The 20,732-nt window shown below is 57.1% G+C and overlaps 1 protein-coding gene across 1 annotated transcript in view; it reads right to left on the bottom strand.

Moving 5' to 3' along the window:
- LOC119109147 (E3 ubiquitin-protein ligase TRIM9) overlaps window positions 1–20,732 on the bottom strand; it is a 71,323-nt gene that overhangs the window by 48,792 nt on the left and 1,799 nt on the right. The window contains exons 3-8 of the mRNA XM_037232721.1: window positions 14,140–14,235; window positions 12,928–13,065; window positions 12,208–12,303; window positions 11,511–11,664; window positions 10,419–10,451; window positions 8,367–8,500 (exon numbers count right to left, since the gene is read on the bottom strand). Of these exons, the coding sequence (XP_037088616.1) occupies window positions 8,367–8,500; window positions 10,419–10,451; window positions 11,511–11,664; window positions 12,208–12,303; window positions 12,928–13,065; window positions 14,140–14,235 (651 nt within the window). The remainder of the gene's footprint in view (window positions 1–8,366; window positions 8,501–10,418; window positions 10,452–11,510; window positions 11,665–12,207; window positions 12,304–12,927; window positions 13,066–14,139; window positions 14,236–20,732) is intronic.

Genomic DNA, 20,732 nt, shown 5'->3' with positions numbered 1-20,732 from the left:
TCTGAGGCTGAAGACGAGCACAGGCTTCAGAGAGTGTCAGCAAAACACTGATGCCGAAAATATTGACCGGACACACAGAACGTTTATCCTGACTCACATCCAATACACGGATCGGAATTTGTCATCCGCTGTCTCAGAAATTGAGATCAACACAAAGCGTTTTCAGACCGGTCCGTTTCCTAAGACCACTCGCAATTCCTGGTTTTCCATCAGTTGGCTTTTCGTTTTTAGTCCTGCCCTACGTTTGCTTCTCAGTCTACTACACTGCTAGAGACGGTGGACCGATCCTTTCGAGGCTGTGCGGGCTAACCGGCCCAAAACATTGGTGAAGATACGAACCCGGCAGTGTAAAACCAAAAGCATCAAGCCGTGTAATAGCCACACAGCAATCAGTTTCATCCAGCGCCCGTAATTCGTGTCTGAATACTGAGCAGCGATCGTCGCGATCGCGTGTCCTCTGATCGGTGCGCTCTGTTCTGCGCGTGCCCGAGTCATGCGGATGCTACGCTGCTAACACAAATACGCAGCCTTACCTGCTGCCATGTACACTTCGCACACCAAAGATTTCACATGCACTTGTTGCTGAATAAGATGTCACCGAAAGTGACAGCTCACGGCTGGTGGCTCGATCCCAGCTCAGTCTCGTGAAACTGAATTGATAGCTTTCAAATGCAGTCTCACAGGAACGTGACAATATGCGGGCGAGATGACCTGCTGGCTTCGCGCACATTGTACTTGGGTGCTTTCATCACGAGCAACCGGCGCCTGATAGCCAAACTAGTGGAAGAAACTGTGTATCCAAACATGATGTTTCACGTTGCAAGAATACTCTACTCTCAACGGCCGTCTTTTGGTAACCGTAACATTAGAGCACGAATGGTCTTTAAATAACAAGAAGCCAAATAAACATCGCAACATTGTTGAGACCTATTGCGGAACAAGGTAATAATGCCGCAGGCCACTTCTAACTGACCGCACGGCGAAAGAGACACTCGAGGAGCAACTCCACCGGACATCCGACACTGCCACGCGAGGGAGCAACTCCAACGGACATCCGACACCTGCCACGCGAGGGAGCAACTCCACCCCAGACTACGATACCTGCCACACAAGGAGCAACTCCAACGGACCCTCGATACCTGCCACGCGAGGAAGCAACTCAAACGGACACCCGATACCTGCCACCGAGAGAGCAACTCCACTGCCACGAGAGAGCAACTCCACGGACATCCGAACTGCCCACGCGAGGAGCAACTCCAACGAACACCCCCGATACCTGCCACGCGAGGAGAGCAACTCCAACGGACACCCCGATACCTGCCACGCGAGGGAAGCAACCAACAGACACCCCGATACCTGCACACGTGGAGAGAAACTCCAACGGACACCTCGATACCTGCCACGGAGGAGCAACTCCAACGGACACCCCGATACCTGCCACGCGAGAGAGCAACTCCACGGACATCCGACACCTGCCACGAGGGAGAGCAACTCCAACGGACACACCCCGATACCTGCCACGCGAGAGAGCAACTCCAACGGACACCCCGATACTGCCATACGAGGGAGCAACTCCAACGGACACCCCGATACCTGCCACGCGAGAGAGTAACTCCAACGGAACCCCGATACCTGCCACACGAGGGAGCAACTCCAAGGACACCCGATACCTGCCACGCGAGAGAGCAACTCCAACGGACACCCCGAGACCTGCCACGAGGGAGCAACTCCAACGGACACCCGATACCTGCCACCGAGGGAGCAACTCAACGGACACCCGAACCTGCCACAAGGGAGCAACTCCAACGGACACCCGACAACCTGCCACACGAGGGAGCAACTCCAACGGACACCCCGATACCTGCCACACGCGGGAGCAACTCCAACGGACACTCCGATACCTGCCACACCGAGGGAGCAACTCCAACGGACATCCGAACCTGCCACGCGAGGGAGCAACTCCAACGGACACCCCGACACCTGCACGCAGGGGAGCAACTCCAACGGACACTCCGATACCTGCCACACGAGGGAGCAACTCCAACGGACACCCCGATACGTGCCACGCGAGGGAGCAACTCCAACGGACATCCGACACCTGTTGTCTAGCATATTGCCTCATTACGTAGGCGCACCTCTCGTGCCAGACATGTGCTGGACTCATATGCCAACCCATACACATCCCGAGGTGCCACGAGGCACAACGAGGCTCAATTAAGGGGCAACAAAGCAGTTGTTCGGGCCCGGCGAGCCTGTGGGCGGACCCAAAGCAGTCAGCACAGTCCCACACAAGAAGGTAATTTCAGTATCTCAATGCGTCTCCTCTGTTTTGCTTCGCGAAGCAAGTTTGCAAACCAACAAAACAAGAGAGACCAGCCGTACACGGTAATTCTAGTTCGGAATGCGTGTGAGCTGGATGAAATATCTCGCATCCAACAAATAAGTGAATAAAAAATCAAATAGCAATCACTCTGTATTCAACAAGAACACTGGCAAGCACTCTGGAATACATATTTTGGAGGACAGCGTAATCGTCTGCTTATGCGATGGTGCTGTCCACCACTCCTTGCAAAGGGTCTGTGGTGCTGGTGAGAGCGGTTTTCTGCCGATGTCGCAGATTTGGACATTCTTCGAGCTCGGACCGGCTGGACCCAGTCCAAAGCTGAAGCCGGCATAAGATCGAAATGTCAGCCAGCATAGACTTCATCAGGTCCGACGGTTTTACTTGTCAACAGCAGGTCATATGTAACACAACAATCATGTGTAGAAAAATAAATCAAACCTTGCAATCTTGGGTTTCCTTCTTGGGTGCCTGGATAAATCGTCATTCCTTTTTAGACAGCAAATTGGTTATTGCAAGCAGGCAACACTGCATGCAACATACAGGCGGCTATTTCGTCGAAGGGATATTCCAATATCAACTGCAGAGAACTCGCATATGCTCCCAAGAATGTCCGACGGTAGGCACCTCTAGTATATGCCTTGCCTGCATTCATTACATATTTTCTAGCATGATGTGTGTGACGCTTCCGCATGATGGTGTACTTGTTGTGACTGGATCGTTCGCAGGTGGGCGCCACGAGACAGCGCTGCTCCTGAAGGTCTCGACATTCTGGCCACGGAACCAGATCAGGCTTACTCTCAGATCCTGGCTTAAATACATGCGTGCTCCCGTTGGCTGGCAACTAGTGCATTGTCCTAGTGCTGGATGTCCAGGGTTTGAAACGCCAACTGGCGCCTGGTCACAGTCTTCGCGAGCAGGAGCTGGCCTGTGATATAAGTAAGAGTCCCTAGTCTAACTTCCTCAGACTGGCATCACGCCCGAACGAAAGAAAGATTTTCCTCCCTGCCACGCGCTGGTTGACGTTAACACAATTATTTGTGTTCATCACCCAGCAGTCATAGCGGATCTATCCACGGGCTTTGCCGCAGTTTGATATCATAATCAAGCATACAGGCACACCACACAAAACCAACCGCACCAGCTCACGTTCCCTCCACAGAGCACCACCCTCCTCCACCCATGCACATCAACACACGCAGTACATATTCTCCGCACACAACCGCGTAACAAAACCCTCACACGGCGCGCGCTTGCGGCACCAATCCCGACCCTGGCAGAGGCGCCGCCTGACCCGCACCGCCGCCCGGCCGGCGCCTTACCGTCGGTGGTCTTCAGACAGAGGGCGTCGCTGGGCGGCCCGTCGCCAGAGCTGTTGTAGCCCTTGACGCGGCACGTGTAGCGTGTGTTGAAGTGCAACCCGCTGATGCGACACGGCGTCTCGCGGCCGCAGTAGGCGTCCTGCAAGCGCACGTGGCACGTGTGTCAGAGCGCCGCCGCGTCGGCATGTCGGACGACACGTCGGCATGCAGTCGGCGTACGATCCGACGGGGGCCGGCGCGGTGCGGACGCATGCGGCCCCCACCGGTCGAGCGCACACAGGCGCCTGGTCCACAGACGGACCTCGCCGAGAGGCGCAGTCGCACAGATCACGCGCAGCCAGACAGTCAGACCACCTCATCTGAAGACGCATTTATTCGGACGGCGAGGAAGAGCAAGCTGACGAGACAGTGAGCGCCACTCCACACGCGATATGTCTCCAGGATTTACGTCTCTGATTAGAAACTGAGACCATGAATTTCAACAAAATATCAGGTAACAGGCATTTTATACCTGAAATACCTCAACATCTGCCGCAGGTACATGTGACTGCTTCTTTTGCACGTATATACGACAAAATATATATTAGAATCAACCAGTGACAATGGATGGTCGCACATGTCAAATGTCGTCAGCCGACGGACAGCGAGCGGACAATTTCACAATATTCCTCGCTCTCAAAGTACGTCGAAGGTATCACGTAACTGACTAGTTACTGGAGCGCATCGACACGTTCAATTTAAAAATATGCCGTCGCAAGGTGAGCAAGCTATTGGATACCTAAATCCAGCTCGCCACGTCGCGTTCCCGATCATCTTGTTTTCCGTCACCATCGTTTATTACCGCAGCTGAGCGTGAGCCCTCCATAAACACTCGCAAACGCAAATAGTGCACGACAAACAAGCTCATCACTGGCCGCCCAGCCGCGCGGCTTTCGTCGCTACGTCTGCTTCATGCCACACATGCGTCAGCAGTGACGACATCGCGTATGGACACGGGCCGGCCAGCCCCTGCTGAAGTCATTCGTCCGCGGTATTGAGCTGTAGGCGCCGACCTGCCTCCGACACAGTCAGTGTCGGCGAACGACCGGGAGTGACGCCGCACCTGGTCCCTTCGGACCGCACTCGTCCACCTTACCCGGGCCCGTCCGGCAGCGCGGGCCCCGCGACAAAGGGTCGGACCAACCCCGCCCAAGCCGGCGGCCGGCGGTCAGTCGCAGCCGCCCAGGAGAGGGGGGGGGGGACTAGTGCCAGACTTGTCACAAGCAGTACGCAATAGATGCCAGATGTGAACACCAGAGCGCAGCCATGGTAGTTATGGCTGGCACAATCTGTAACTCTTTTGAGTTGTGAAAATGCCCAAGCTGCACCAAGGTTCCCGACCTCGGCAGTTGTGCGCTAGCCATCCCACCGCGTGCAGTTCGTGTTTGCTTGTCACCTGCGCGCAAGGTAGTTATATACCAATTTGCTGCTCTCGCCACGTCAAGTATCTTTCTACGTGCTTTGCAGGCGCGGCCAGGTGCGCCGGACAGTCCGTTGCTCACACCTCTTCAAAGAGCGTCCCACCCGCTCCCGCGCGCGCTGCATGGGGTCGACGTTCATCACACGCCACCGAATTTAGCACCGCCATAACTTCGCCCTCGGAATCGCCGGAGCGGCGGGCCGGCGATTTCAACGGCAGCCGCCAACCCAGCCGGAAATAAGCGCGTGGTGATCGGCGCGGGCGCGCGCGCCACTCGGCCGCGCGCCGCTGGCGCCTCGGGCCTTCTGTTTGTTCAACAGTGACCTGCCGTCATGAGGCGGCGCGCGCGCCGGACGCCGCTGGATAAACACAGCGGTAGCCTGTCCGCTCCACGCAAACAGTTTACGTGCCACAGCCCCGGAATAGGTGGGAGGAACGGGGGCTCGCCACTCGGCGCGCCCAGCACGTCACCGCTGCACTGCTCAGCGCCGCTGACGTCTCCCGGCCTCCGGCTCTCACCGGTGAGAGTTGTTCCGCTCACTCAGCAGAGGCTGTGGACATGGTGGCCGAATGCCCTCTGCTGTTTCCCAGCATTACGTCTGAGCGCTCAATCACAGTCAAAGAGTTATCTTCACTCAGATATGAAGTACTAGACTAGCTGCTGCAGCCGGCAGTAGAACTGGAACGCCAATTTTGGGCACGTGGGGCTGCTGCTAACTCGTCCCGAAAAGACGCCGTTAGCGAGCCGTTACAGAAAAGGATTCTCAATCAACTGCCACCAGCAGCGGCGAGCCATTTTGGAAACACATCCGGCCAGAACCTTTCCGAGCAAGCTTGGATTTTCTGTGCGAGTGAGTTCATGGCCGATTTCCATACGAGATCAAGAGTGCCAAGCGCCAGACCCCGGATTCATTGCCGACACCGCGGGGAGTTGGTGACGTCAGCGCTTCCCAGATAAGCCGGCGATGGCGGACGATAAAGCATTGTGCCTGGCGCGTCGACAGTTGAATCACAAATGTGCACGCCCCTCGCGGCTGGGTGTCAAATGGCACAGTCGGCATGCCCACGGGTACTTTCCGCTTCGCTGACAGGCAGTCAACTGCAGTGATTTATGTGACGCTAAAAAGGGGCGAACATGTCGAACAAAGAGGAAACTGGGCTTGAAAGGTGATAACTGCAATTTGCATATATTGACACAGCGCTTGCACCAACTGCATATTGGTGAAAGAAAATGGCCACATTTCGTTATCTGACGAACCTTTGGTGATGTCGATTGTTAACCAAAAGGCTTCTTGGTGATTCTGACGGAACTCGCATCCTACAAGTCGGGCCTCAACACGGGAGAACAACGGAGTGATTCAAGAGCGAGGGCTCGGCTTCTGCGACCAATAACTAGCGGTGGCTATAATACTCGGAAAAGAACGCCTGCTAAATGTCAGACTATTTTCATCGCTCAAGAAGGTCCGTAACTCAGAGACATGACATGACACAAGACACTCTTTAAACTCACAATTATGTGCTGGCGAAACACGGTCCCTTAGTCCTAAACGGGTGTCGACTGGGGGACGGCCCCTAGCTCGGGACGGCGACTGCCTGAAAACGGTGTTTGGCTCGGAGCTAGCAGCTGAGCTCTTCTATCTCAGAGACGGTCCCTGGCTGCAACACGGTCTTTTGCTCTGGACACTTGCTGAACCGGATACACATTTTTTTATCCCAGCAACAGCTCTGGGATCGCAGGCGGTACCAGCTGACGAACATCTAGCTGCTGACTCGGGGGGAGACCTTTCAGTACGGCCTCCGGGACAGACTGGTGCTGCTGGGGAGGTGGAAACATACTCGGTCCCAATGACCGCTACCAGATGAAAGGCAACTGGCACGTCCCCGGATGCCGCATTAGACGACGCTAACGAACCAGGACCCTGTCAAATCCAGACCGTGCACTCAGTCTAGACGGCGTTTACACCCAGTGACGCAGCGTTTCCGCCCGCTTTGCATCAGAATTCACTGTTTACCAGCCACGTCCGGCGACTTTTTCCTCGTCTCCTTTGTCCCATTGAAGCGGACAGGCGTTCCGTTCAATACAATGCCCCCGCGCGTCACACACGCACTCTATAGGTCCGTCGCAATCCGCAAGGTCATCGCAGCCAGCAAAACGTGCCGGACACCACGTCAGCTCATCGAAAGAGCGGAAGGGTTGGCCGGCGCGCGGTGCCGGGCGTCCGCCACCAAGGACGTGGCTTCTATCGTGGCTAGCGATGCTACTGGCCCCCCTCCCCAGCCGCCTGCTCAACCGATTCCCACACCTTCGCACCCCCTCATCTTTCAGCACACGGTATCGTATTACAGACTGACTGACTGACGGGTTATCTCTCAAACTGAGCAATGAGCTGCCGATTGAAACTAAAAAGATTGTGGGTGACGGGCTCATTCACTACCACATAAGACATATGTGTATATATATATATATATATATATATATATATATATATATATATATATATATATATATATATATATATATATATACAATATCCGATTTAGCTTGCGGACATATATCTCCCGCCCTGAAAACTCTCGGTTGGCTCAAAATCAACGAACATTTGGCCGAGCGCGATCTTCCAGCTCTCCACCATTTTTTTAAGTCACCAACGACGCCGGAGAGTTTAAGAGCCCTTGTCGTCCTACGCTCTGATGTGTCTGCCCGAACTACGCGAGGCTCTCCACGCCTTCTGTTACACTGCGCGTGTCCGAACTGACGTCGCCCGCATATCATTCGTGTGCCGCGCCACGTGCACGCGGCAATGGTCCACCGCCAGATGCTAGGTCACCGGCGAAGGGTTCTCGAGCGGGTGTGTCCAACCGGCCCGCTGCTTGTGCAAGTCGTGCAGCCTGGGTGCTTTTCTTGATAACGAATGCCATATTCGTGCGTAGATTGTACATGAGCTAACTGATGAACTTGTCACTATGTTAAGACATGCATTGACTCGGAAATCGACAGAACTACGTTGTGAAAATTTTTACGAAAACTTACATGTGCACATACATATACTTAAATACGAAACACGAACAGGGAAATCGGGAGTTTCCATTTTCTTGTCCAGTTTTTGAGTCGGCACGGCCAAGCAGTCCAGTTCGGAGCTCTCAACTGAAATAATTACGTTCAGAATCTCGTTCCCTATCCACGCTCGCCAGCTCCCGCCGCGCCAGAACACACCGGCCGGCGTCGGCTGGCGGCTCCACCCACCTTGAAGCCGCCGCCGTCGTCCAGCTGCACTATGAAGCCGTCGTGGTGCGAGGTCGGCTGCGGCCGCCAGCTCAGGGTCAGCGTGTTGTTCTCAGCCGAGCACTCCTCCGCCACCAGGGTCGGACGGCCCGGCGCTGCGGGAAGGACGGGTCAGATCAGGTCAGGTCAGGTCAGAGTACTCCACAGACATCAGGGTCGGAGGGCCTGACGCTACGGGAAGATGGCGCCAGCTCAGGTCAAGGTCAGGTCAGATAACCCCGGCATGGACGTCGAACGGCTCAGCGCTGCGAGAATGGCGGGTCATGCCAGGTCAAGTTAGGTCAGATCAGTATGTTGCTCTCCGCCGGAGCATTACTTCGCTACCAAGGTCGGCCTGCCTAGGGTTACGCATTTGCTCATGCCAGGTCAGCTCAGGTCAGGTCATGCCAAATCAGGTCAGGTCGTGGCAGGTCAGGCCAGCTCAGCACAGAGTACTCTACTCAACCACCTCTTCTTCGGCAACAGAGTCGGCCGACTCGGGCTGAGATTAGCTCACATCAAGTCAGGTCAAGTCAGGTCAGGTCAGGCTAGGTCCGAAGGCTAAGCAAATCCTGCGAACGAGCACATTCACCCGTGCCGCAACACGTGGCACACGATAACGTGTGTGATCGTTTGGTCGCTGGATTATTTATAGACCTGCCAGTCGCCAGAACGGTGATGGCGCATACCACGGGGCGGCCATCAGGACGGCAACTGCCGACAACGAGCGTCGCGCTGGCTGACACCACTGTGAGACATGTCTGCAGCGGCAGCCCGGGGCCCTGGTCACAAGTCGAGTGCGAAGTGCAACGGTAATTTGTCATTCCTGATTCACGTGGCGTGCCTGCACATCATCGTCCGGAGTGGGGAACACAGGAGCATCGTTGGTCGATAACAAAGTTTAGACGTTCCTAAAAAATAATCATATCAATTCTGGCAGGGGGGAGATTGCAAAAAGTGCAGGCAAGGTTGTACCAAGCGGAAGAGCAGCGCACCTGCTCACCTACACGCAGGCGGAGGATATGGAAACGCTCATGCAATGCAGAATTAAACGCATCGTGCAACACAAGCGACTGATCCCTGCAATACACTCGGCCCAGCTGAATGGCATTGGCTGCTGGACACCCTTGCTCACATACTAATTCCGTCTCAGAGCTGGATGTGAGACACGGGTCAGTGGGTGCCCTGCGAAGGCTCCAGATACAAGCTCCAGGCTCCAGGCAACACCGACTTCGGCAACGCTGAGACGGACAGAGGAAATGTGTCGGTAAGGATGGCTGTTGTACTGCACCTGACACCTTACCCTGAACTTAAAGCGTTTATTTTACCCTTCGAAGAACCTTCATGCTGCAAAAGAAAGCCAGTTTGGTGCCGGAAGTCTTCCAGGCAACCCTGTTTAACCAGGTGCAGTACTTTGATTGCTGTGTTCAAGATCAGGGCACAATGTGATTTCATGTCGAATCGAGCACGTACGATGCTGGAGCGGGAGAGAAAGCCACAAGTACACTAGTAACGCATATGCGTGCAGGTTGAAAAGATTAGCATAGTACGTGACCATGCGGGAGAAATATGCTAATATTCTAATGAAAACGTGACATATATATATATATATATATATATATATATATATACAGCTTAACGTGCGTTTAGTAAAACGCACATCGGAGAACCTCATGCCACCTTATGTACGCGCAAGCCCAAGCGGGAAGAAAGGAAGAGAAGAATACAAGACCAAAAATTACGACTAAAACTTATCATTTGCGGTTCTAACTGCCTTTTTAGCTTAGCCATACTTAAAAACTTAGTGAATTTATTAGGCTGTATGCAGGCATCGGCTGGATTTGGAAGGATCACATCCAAAGGGGATCATTTTGTTCGAAAAGAAACTCAAGCGCTCTAACGTGGCTGGACGACACACAAATGCCAACATTGAAACAACGCATTCAGTGCTGGCATGAACTGCCTGAATGCTCGCGATGCAAAGCCAATAGGATTGACGGTGACTTCATAACCGACAGCAACAGCAAATGTTACCTGCTGGTTGTCTCTCCTCTCCTGGCTTGCAGGCTACAGCGGAGAACGCGAGCTCAACATCGGCACCAGGTCACAGTCCGCGGGGCGTCGACAAGGAAGCCAAAAGATCGGCCCTTCAGTGCGCACCTCTATGCAGCGATATTGTTTCCATCGACCCCAGGTGCGTCCCTGCCCATTCACCCCCTCACCCGGGACCTACCCATCGACCGGCCACTGAGCCGACACTGGGCACTGCGTTAACTCCCGTCAGACTGTCCGGGTCACAGGAACACCGTGGACCGCTGAAAATCGGCCCTGACAACTGAAACTGACCCCGACTATTGACCGGATGCGATCTCTCCGACGCGAGCACAACTACTCCATCAGACGCCACTCGGCCGGCTGTCGAGACGCGGCCGGGGGTCGCCGCAGTGTCATGGTCATCGACCGTAAGCACAAGCGGAGCTTCCGAGAACTTTTCACGTGGAGTACGACATAATGGTGCAATAACGACGGAGTCAGTCCTTTTATCACCGATTCAGCGTACCCATGGTGCCTAGGCATCCTTCATGATAACACGCTCGCTGCCGGCGGCGTTGACAAGGTCGCGCTCCCGCTTCCAGGAACCAGGAATGGTGCCACGTGATCCATGGGATCACGTGGCAGCCAACAGGACGGCGCAGGGAGCCCTTTATACCGCTCTCAATGAATTGGTAAGACAAGAAAACAGCCAGTTTGCGCTTGCTCCTTCCACTCTCTTGAGGTGACGAATCAGAGGCCTTTAGTAATGGCGTTCCGGAACGATCTCAAGGCCTGCGTCAGGCCCTGGGCAATCTCCCAAGGGAGGTCAGGAACGTGAGCAGCCCGCCCGCCACCTTTCGTCGCGCCAAATCCATGGGGAAACGATCTGCCTGAGATCTTTTGCGGCGTATAGCCTGGGGAGTGTCCCGGGACGTTCTCTCCACTTCCTCAGCTCGCGGGACTCCTCTCTCCCCGTCCCTACACCGGGGACAGGTCCCGGGATGTCCTCTCCACAGCGCCGCGGCGCTGGATGAGCGCCTGACGAAGCCCCGGAGCTCCCACCCGCCAGAGCCGGCGCCCGGCGCCACTCACGTCTCATCTCGATGAAGTTGAACTGCTGCAGGGCGGCGCGCACGGTGGCCGTCTCCAGGCTGAGGTCGAGGTCGGCGCTGACGTGCGGCTCGGTGATGTCGCGGCCCCACATCAGGTCGTACGAGGCCACCCGGTGCGTCAGCGTCTGGCTGATCTGGCGGCGGGCGGCGCCGGCCCGGTCGGACACAGCGCCGTGGGGCGCGCGCGGGGCGGGGCGGAGGCGGCGCCCGGCGCTGCACGGCCAGCAGGCTGCAGCCGTCGCTGCAGCGGCGACGACCGCCACACGCGGCGAGCGCGGCGCGGGGCGCCGAGAATGACGCAACTGATGCGCATCGCACAGCGAGCCTTCGCGGCGGGGCACAGACTAATCATGACATCCACACCATTAGTCTTGCGACCGAGTGATCATTCGTCACCAGTTCTGAGTCCAGGGCGCGAAAACAGAACAATCTAAAACTCGTCATTGCCATAATCGGTCACAAACATGAGATGGCAAGGCTACCATCAAACCGTCCCTGGGACGTCCCCGTCCCTGATCCCGCAACAAAACCGGCCCATCCACTCACAACAATGCGGAAATGCATATCTCCTCTAAATGCACCCAACGTTTCTGCACCCCGCCACCCAGCACCGACGGGTATTTGCTCCTCCCCACTGACCTGCCCTCCCACCGACCTGGGGCCCCCGCCCCACTGACCTGGAGGAAGGCGCTGTCGTCGCGCTCCTTGAGCGCCTCGATGCAGAACATGAGCAGGCCGTTGGTCTGCTGCAGCCGGGCCGTGGCCTGGGACACCTGCGGCCGACCAAGCGCTGTCAGCCGAGGGCTGCCGTGTCGTCGGCTCAATTTTTAAACAGCTCAATCGATTGAGGCAGTCGGAAGTGACCGGCGGACGCATCCGTGCGCCCTGACCTATTGAAGGTTTGTTGGACCCCCGGCCTTCAGTAATCATTAAGAGCGGAAGCTAGACCAAATCGCGAAACCTACAAGAACATGAAACATTATTACACGGCGACTACAAATCACAATGTGAGGATAAATACCATTTCGCCCAATACTCACACTTCCAAGGGTGTACAAAACACGAATCGATGCCTGCACTTTTGAAAGTCGGCACAGCTGCATTACATGAACCGCGGTGGGTGTGCATCCTGGAATGGGTCGGAAAGGAACGAAAACCCACCCTCCACTGGAGATTTGCCTGGACAGACTTGTTGGTCGAGCTTATAGACGCGTGTGACGCAGGCCTGTTTTTACAGCAACGATGCCAAAGCCCACAAACCCACCGTTTCGGATGAACCGACAGTTGACATATCATTTTTTAAGCTGTGAGGCCCAGTAAAAAACAAACAAACAAAACAAAAGGGGCGGTTCACAGACCTGCCATTCGAATCGAGTGTGCCGCTGCGATCTGCATACCTGCTGTTTCAGAGAACGGATCTTGTCGTCGCGGGTAGAGTGCAGGTACTGCACCAGCTGCTCCCGCCGCTGGTGCACCAGCTCGATCAGCTGATCGCACTGCTCCGCGATCGACGCCTCGAAGTCGGTGCAGTTGTCCTGGGGGTGCGGCGATAACGTCAAGCCGTGCTGTAAGTGCTACAGCCGCCGCTGTCACCGCCCGGAACTGGACGCCTGGCGCTAGGCGGCGACGCCTTCACACCTACCGACAGACACTGGGAAATTCCTGACAGCATTGTCACATCTGACGACCGAGCAGAAGCACTGCCGACGGAGCTGTCACACCTGTCTACAGAGCCGTCAGGACCGCCCCTATCACCGTCGGGGCAGAGCAAACCGAACCGAACGCGCGGCGGAATCGGCTCAATCTGCCGCGCGCAGCCTCCGAGGCAACTGGACAGAACAGGATGGGGCGGAGGTGCTAGCCGGTTTTAGAAGCCGCCGGAGCGCCTCCAATGCCTATTTCTCGCTTCTCGGGCCCTAATTAAGTCTGAACATTACAGCAGACACTTAATTAGACACGGCGTGCATTGAAACACCGCTAACTTCCTCCACGGAGGCAGTCCGGTTTCGGCCATAACCATGTAATCGTGGGAAGAATGTGCCAGTATGGCTTTCACAGCATAGCAGCTCAGCCCGAGGCCTCACGCAATCAGCCACGTACTTCGGCGCAAATTAATGGAGCAAGACGCCAGCCAACGTACACAAAGCCCCACTTACGTAAGACAACTGGCGACAGCCCTCGCCAAAAACGACATAAGCCATGAATTCATCATTCATCAGATTTTCAGTTCGGCTCGTTGCATCCATCATCATTGATTCATCATTCAACAGATCACTCATCGATGCATGCATCCAAGGCTACATTTACTAAACAGACCCTCATACGTGATTGCCGCGATAGGGCCCACAAACCAGGCATGACACGCGCGGTTTGGATCCAGGCCTCGCAAACACGACCCCAGTTCACTGCGTGTCCAGCCAGTGCATTCAGTCCGCCACAATGGCCTACTCAAACACAATACCCGTATTTCCCCATCGCCAGCGGAGCGAGCACTACTTCTTTCTCCGTCCCTGTTGTCCTCAGAGCAGGACTGGCGTCGGAGCGGCGGCCGACGCAGCGCGGCGTCTCCTCCTCCCCCCCCCCCCCCCTCCGCGACCCAGGCACCGTACCGTGACGACGTCGGCCAGCCCCTTCAGCTGGTGGATGTAGTCGGCGGCCACCTTGGCGCGCTCCGTCAGCTGCTGCAGGTGGAACGACAGGTCCGTCTGCAACAGCACGCCGTTGGTGAGCGCGAGGCCGCGGCGGGTCAGATCGTATGACCGCCGCCGCCACCGCCGGCCGGCCGGACATGCCGCAGACCCGGCGCTGAATGCAGGGCGGAGCCGGACGACGGGCCACTGATGGTATCAGATCGGACGGCGAGCTCTGCAGCACTGCAGAGCGCCGATCAGCGTCCCGCCAGCGTCAGGGCCGTGGGCTGGCGATCGCGACGCGCCGCGGTGCGGGCGATGGCGGCGGGGTGAGGTGGCGGAGGGTGGCGATGGCGGCGGGGTGATGTGGTGGAGGGTGGAGAGGGGACGTGCAAGGGTGACCGCAGATAATGCGGGTCAGGGGATGGCCGGAGACCAAGGGGAGATCGGGACGTTTGGGGTTGACCGGCGGCGTCCGTTCAGAGGGGACTGAAGGTCAGGACAGGGAACATCCACGGAACACCCACACAGAACAGGAAGGGAGATCAAATACGCCAACAGTTCAACTCATTGACAGTTAATACTCATTGGTTCGGTCGGACAGCATAAACCATCAAGCACAGAATAGCACATTGACACGGGATCAGGCGGAGGTTCCCGGGAAAGAGACTCTCTTTAGGAGCCCCGCGGTAAAACCTACACCGGAAGGATGTCGTGTTGTTCGTGACCGATGGCGCTTCCCACGCAAAACTGCAGACGGCGCTGCGTGGGACTTGCGGTAAGCCCGAAGAAAATGTCATGGAGAGCCTCAAGATTCCTCGCACTGGCTTCTGTGTTGAGCTGCAGCATCCACTGGCTCTTACTCGCCTGCCCTGAGGCTGACTGTGACGGCAACCGCATAGCCTATTCGGCTACTCCTAGCAACACAGCGAGCCCGTGTCTCAGCTCTCTGCCGCGTGTCGGGACCATCTCGAGAGCATGACGCCCGGGTGAGCCGGTGAAGAAGTGGCGCTCCTAACGAGGACAGCCGTGGAATCGGAGAGTGGTCACGGCGCCGCTCCAGGCTAACGAGCGCCATCCACCTGCAACACGTCACTCGGCACGAGACGGTGCAGGCCGGCGCCCTGCTGAGGATGGCGCCACGCGCCGGGCCTGTCACACCGGCATTTATTTGCTTTTAGCACGCGGCCGCGCGCGTCGCCCCGGCCTGTGTCTCACCGGCCAGCGGTCGTCCTGACACATCTATATTGGACACTTCCGCGCCCCCCTCCCCCGGCCCGTCCGCCTGCTAGTGGCGTCTCCGGCGGTCCGGCAGACGGCGGCGGCACGCGCGCCCGGCCAGCGCAGATAACAGTCGCCTGCAGCATGAGTTACGGTCGCGGCGGCGGCGGCGGACGGCAGAGAGGCGGCCGACGCCGCGCGGACGACGCCAGGGCCGCCGCGCCGGCCGCGCCGCGCCGCTTCCGGGTCGGCGGCGGGTGCACGTCCGGTCGGCGCGCCCTGCCGAGGTCAGCGCCCTGCGGCGGCGGGTCGGGTCACCGCGCGTGCCGCGCCATAACCACCGCCGGCCGCCGTCTGGAGGAGGCGGGTAAGCCGCCGGCCGCCGTCTAAGGAGGCGCGTAGGCCGCCGGCCGCCGTCTGGAAGAGGCGGGAAGGTCGCCGGCCCTGCTTCCGCCGCCGGCGGCTGAGCCGAGCGTAATGCGACGGCGCTCCTTTGAAGACGGCCGCGCCTGCCGCCGTCCGTCGGACGAGCGGTGCTCGCTCGCGGCTTACCGGTGCGTCAAACGGGGGAGCGATCGGCTCGGGCCGTCGCGGCTATTTACTGCTGTTCACTGGACTGGTGTCCGAGCGTGCTGCAACTGGACAGACAAAATTGCTGACGCTGCCGGCAACCTTGCACGCCGTCGTTGGGCAGAGCCGCGTTCGAGATGATAAGCGCGGTGGTGCGTGCACGAGCAGGCGCTCGCTGTCACCCTTCTGTGCAAACAGCGTACTGACGGCAAAGCGCGAAGCTCAAACAATGTGCTCTCTGGATAATGGCGTACTGTGCCCAGGGTGTTCAGGATCGACTAACAATTGAGTAAGACACAGCTTTGTTGGCTGCGCACATAGGCACATTTATCATTGCGTGACATCCGCCACTATGTAAGCAGCAGGAGCACACACAACCATTCGCCGGCCATCAGGCATACAGAGTGCCCGCCCTCCCATGAATGTCACATGAGCAGGACACATTTACCGACAGAGAAATATCACCCGCAATCTGTTATCCACGAATATGGGCATTAGACACGCTATATCAACCGATCGCCTTGAAAATCAATGACACGGATTCGACATCTTGCATAGTTGTCAGGTGTTTTGCAGCTCCAGCAGCAGCTCCAGCTTTAGAGCCATTGGGGACGAGTGACATGCTTTATGCGGACTGCTGATCGGAGCTTCGCAGCGGCCAGCTCGCGATACGTGGGACAGTTGTTTAAATGATTGGCTTTAATCGCCGGCCATCTCGCTGGGGCGAGCCGTCTCGCCCCTGAGCCCGATCGATCGCCGCGGCAGCATCAGCCCACCGTCGGGGCGGGCCTGAATACTTTACGGCGCGCCAGCGACTCTCGGCAGTTAGTGCCAAAAAAGACGAACGCCTCCAATTTCTGCCGACGGAACGGCCCCCGCACAGCACACACACCGGGCACGCTCATCGCCCGAGCGCCGCCGGCGCGGCGACCCCACGGAGCCCTCGGGTCACCCCGGGTGACCTCGGGTCAGCCGTCGAGGGAACGTCGGAGGAGGTCGCCACAGGTCGGTCACACCCCGACCGCGTCCCGCTCGCCGACTAACCCTCCGGCAGCCGCCGCCGGCGATCAGGTCAGGCCGCGCAGTTCGCAGACCTCGCGCGCAGACTACGGCCATCGACGAAGCCATTTCCGTGAGTGCCGGCGGCTCTCCCAGTGCGGTGACTGCGAAAGTCGAACGATCTGGCGGCGCCGAACGACCGGCTTCAGACGGCGGCCGCTGTGCGAGTCTGCGAGATCCGACCACTAACTGATGAGACGCCGGGCGTCGAGTGAGTCATCAGCCGGCGGACGGATGGGCTGATGACTGACAAATGAATCTTTCGCGTCACATCAGTCTAAAAACCGTTTTGAAGCTAAACAGCCTAGAGATGATGCATTCAGGCCTGAGCAATAACGATATAGAACAAACATATGGTCTATAATTTTCGTTGGAGCTTGCCACTCTAGCATAGTCCAACCCAATCTGGCAACAGTGTAAGGTTTTTTCGTGTCTTCCTATCCTGTCCACGCTCTGGAAGAAGGCAGGTCGCTCCCAGATGGAAGAACTCACAAAGCTTGCTCCATAGCTGAAGAACAGCTGAAAACTCCTTCACCGCCTGGCGGTGCGCGAAACAGGCCCTGCTCACCTAGCGAGCACCGCGGGCACAAACGAGCGGACGCCGGGGGCTGTTCTTGCAAAATGTATGCGGTGTACCGTTGCCATGGTTCCTTCCAGCGGCCTGCATTGAGCGCTTCAACCCTGCAGCCCGCCGGCGGAAAAATCATTGTGCGTCGTGTCGTGGTTTTTACAGTCGATCGATTATCGGAGACGGCTCCAGCCGAGACGTCGAGGTCGACCACAGCGACAGCAAGCAGCCGCACCATCATTTGATGTATTTTTCCTCAACATTATTGGTTTTAAGTTTCTATGGTAAAAGTGAGCTGCCTTTAATGTGTTCGAAGGTTTGGTTGAACGACATTTGATAACGCCTCGTTTAATTAGCACCTTCTGTGCAGCAAACGTCGATGATTGGCAACACAGGAACTCACTCCTGACTCATGACTGACTGACATGACAACTGACATGACTGACTCACGCTGCACGACCACGACCACTCTCCATCTTAAGACGGGTGCAGCTTAACTAAGAAGCCACAATTGAGCAGCAGCGCCGCAAACACTATTGGGATACATTTCAATAGGCCGCTATTGCCACGCGCTTAACGGCAGGTACCCGGGTTACATCCTGTATCCTGAGCGTTACCTCTCCATATTCTCGATATTCGTTTCCAGCAAGAAGCATCACAATCAAATATCTGACATGGCACAAGCACCAATGTAGTTCGGCGACTATTTCTCGCAGCGCCGGGTGCCAACCTCTTCGTCATAGGAACTTGGGCGGCCACCACCCACTGCTTCGGGACTCCCAGATGCAGACAATGTTTGCTAGAATCATACGACGCGCATATCGGTGTCCACCCTCCCAGCCTCGCCTCTGCACATACACACAGAGCCGTGCCAGCGGCCAGGGAGGAGCATGCGCCGAGCCCCGACGACCTTGACATCGCCGCCGTCAGTCCAGCTGGCCTGCACGCAATATTTCACGTCCTGCCGGCTGGATCCTCATGGGAACGTGATAAATTGCGGCATATATTGGATTTGAACGACAATTGCTGTCGTGGGCGGTGGGACGCTTTACATAGCTCCCTGAGAATTTGCCTTTACCCTCCCCGATCGCCCTGCCTCTCTCTTTCTCTTTTTTTTTCTCTCTCTCTCTCTCTCTCCCTCTCTCTCTCTCTCCTTCTCTCTATGTCTTTCCCTCTCTCTCCCTCTCTCTCTCGCTCTCTTTCTCTCCCTCTCTCTCTCTCTATGCCTCTCACTCACCCTCCCTCGCTCTCTCTCAACCTCCCGCTCTCTTTTTCTCATTCTCGTTCTCTTACACGCTCATATCCCTTATCCTTCTCTCGTTCTGTCTCTCTTTCTATCCTTCCTTTTTCTGTTTCCCTTTCTATCCTTTTCTCTTCCTGTCTCTGGCCTCCCCCCTCCCTTTCCCACCCTCTCATTCTATCGCTCACTCGCTCTCTTTAATACATATTGAGAGCTTTCTCCCGCTGTTTCCTTTTCTCCTGTTACAATCTTATGTTTCCCGTTGTTGTGATCGGTACTGCCGTCAAAGACTTCCGCTGTATAATTAATAAAGTAAGTAGCACAGCGGGTCTGTACGGAACTGTCGCTCTTTCATTGAAAAATGCACCATTGCAAAACACACGTCTCCCCCTCGAGCACCGCTGGTCAAGCGATACTGTTCCCTGGACAACTCTCTCAGCCTTGCGACTGTAGACGAGGACGCTGCCCCCCTCAAAAAATGGCTCCCGTTCTAGGGGTGCCGGCGCACATCCACTCAGCACGCTAGCCGCGGCCGATCGGCCCCCGCCCCCCGCCAAAGTCGCCAGCATCGAGGGCATTACAGAAGCCAGACAGGTCATCGCACATACCGGGAACCCCTGGGGCTGGCGGCGCGCCGCTGTTTTTAAGAACGCTTCCTTCCCGTCTTCGCTTCGATTTACGTCCGTTTCTTTGCGCCCCACTATGTCTTCTCTGTTTTTCTTGCTCGCTGTCCGGTTCAAGCCCTAGGTTTGCTTTCTCGCCGCCTCTCCCCGCAAATATCACCCTTGCATGCATGCAGTAAATATATTTATCTTATTTTACCCGTAGGGGTACAAGAAATGCGATTCCTTCCTTCCATTAACTATACGAAATATTGCCAACGTCAACAAAAGACATGGCACGCGTGATTTCGGTATAATGCTTCCTGTGCCGCATCCTTACGCGGCGTACAATGTTTCCTGTGCTGCGTCCTTACGCGGCGCAGCACTTTGCATACGATGCCGCATCCTGAGGGAACCTCCCCCCCCCCCTCCCCACGCCCACCCTCTCGGGCCAGCCCCACCACTCACCACCAGGCGCCAGCCGCGCGGGAGGCCTCTCCAAACCCAATTCAATTAGCGGACCGGCCCGCGCCGCGGCGCTGACCTCACGCGGCGACCTGGGCCGTCGGCGTGCCGTCCGGTGGCACTCCGGGTCACGGCCGCGCCTCCGCTGACCGGGGCGTGACCCCTGTCCCCTGGCGCGTCACGGCGGCCGCGCGTGACTTCACGGGGCCGGCATGCCGCTGAGCGCCGACCGAGGCGGCTGCCAGCTTTGTCGCCAGGCGGACCTGTCGCCATGGCGGCGGCACAGCCTGCTAAGGCATGTGATGGTGCAGCACGAGCAGACAGCCGGCACGCTCGTTCAGACGGCCGACTCCGCCACCCAGCCGCATGATTTGGACTATTGTGCTGCTTCTGAGTTGGGACATGCGCTGCAGCTCGCGAGGAGCAATCGGTTCAAGGAGAAAGCTCCCACGCCGACAAACACTATGCAAAGGAGAGGCGAGCATAACAGTCAGGTGTGTTCGCCACAATCAGTCCGCGGCCGACCTGGTGAGACCCGAGCACGGAAAACCAGTCCGCTCTCACCGATGCAAAGCGGCCAGTGGCCGGTGGCCATGGCCGCGTCATGTCGTCTTATCCAGCACCATGCACTAGTGGACACCTGAGCGACGACCCACGGCGAGGAGCACGTGTACACGCGGCGCTACACCGCTCCCACCCTGAGCTGATGCATGGCTCCTGTCGGCGCACCGTGCAGTCTGTCCGCCTGAGGAGCCGGAGGCCGCGCTCGCCGCCCACGGCGGGCCGACCCAGCTGACGTGGCGGCGACCGGTGCGACCCCGCGTCCGGCGACCCGTGCAGTCTGTCC

Source organism: Pollicipes pollicipes, unplaced genomic scaffold, assembly GCF_011947565.3.
Source record: "Pollicipes pollicipes isolate AB1234 unplaced genomic scaffold, Ppol_2.1 Scaffold_2555;HRSCAF=2994_pilon_pilon_pilon, whole genome shotgun sequence".
Classification (NCBI taxonomy): domain Eukaryota; kingdom Metazoa; phylum Arthropoda; class Thecostraca; order Pollicipedomorpha; family Pollicipedidae; genus Pollicipes; species Pollicipes pollicipes.
This window is presented reverse-complemented; position numbering and strand designations above follow the sequence as displayed.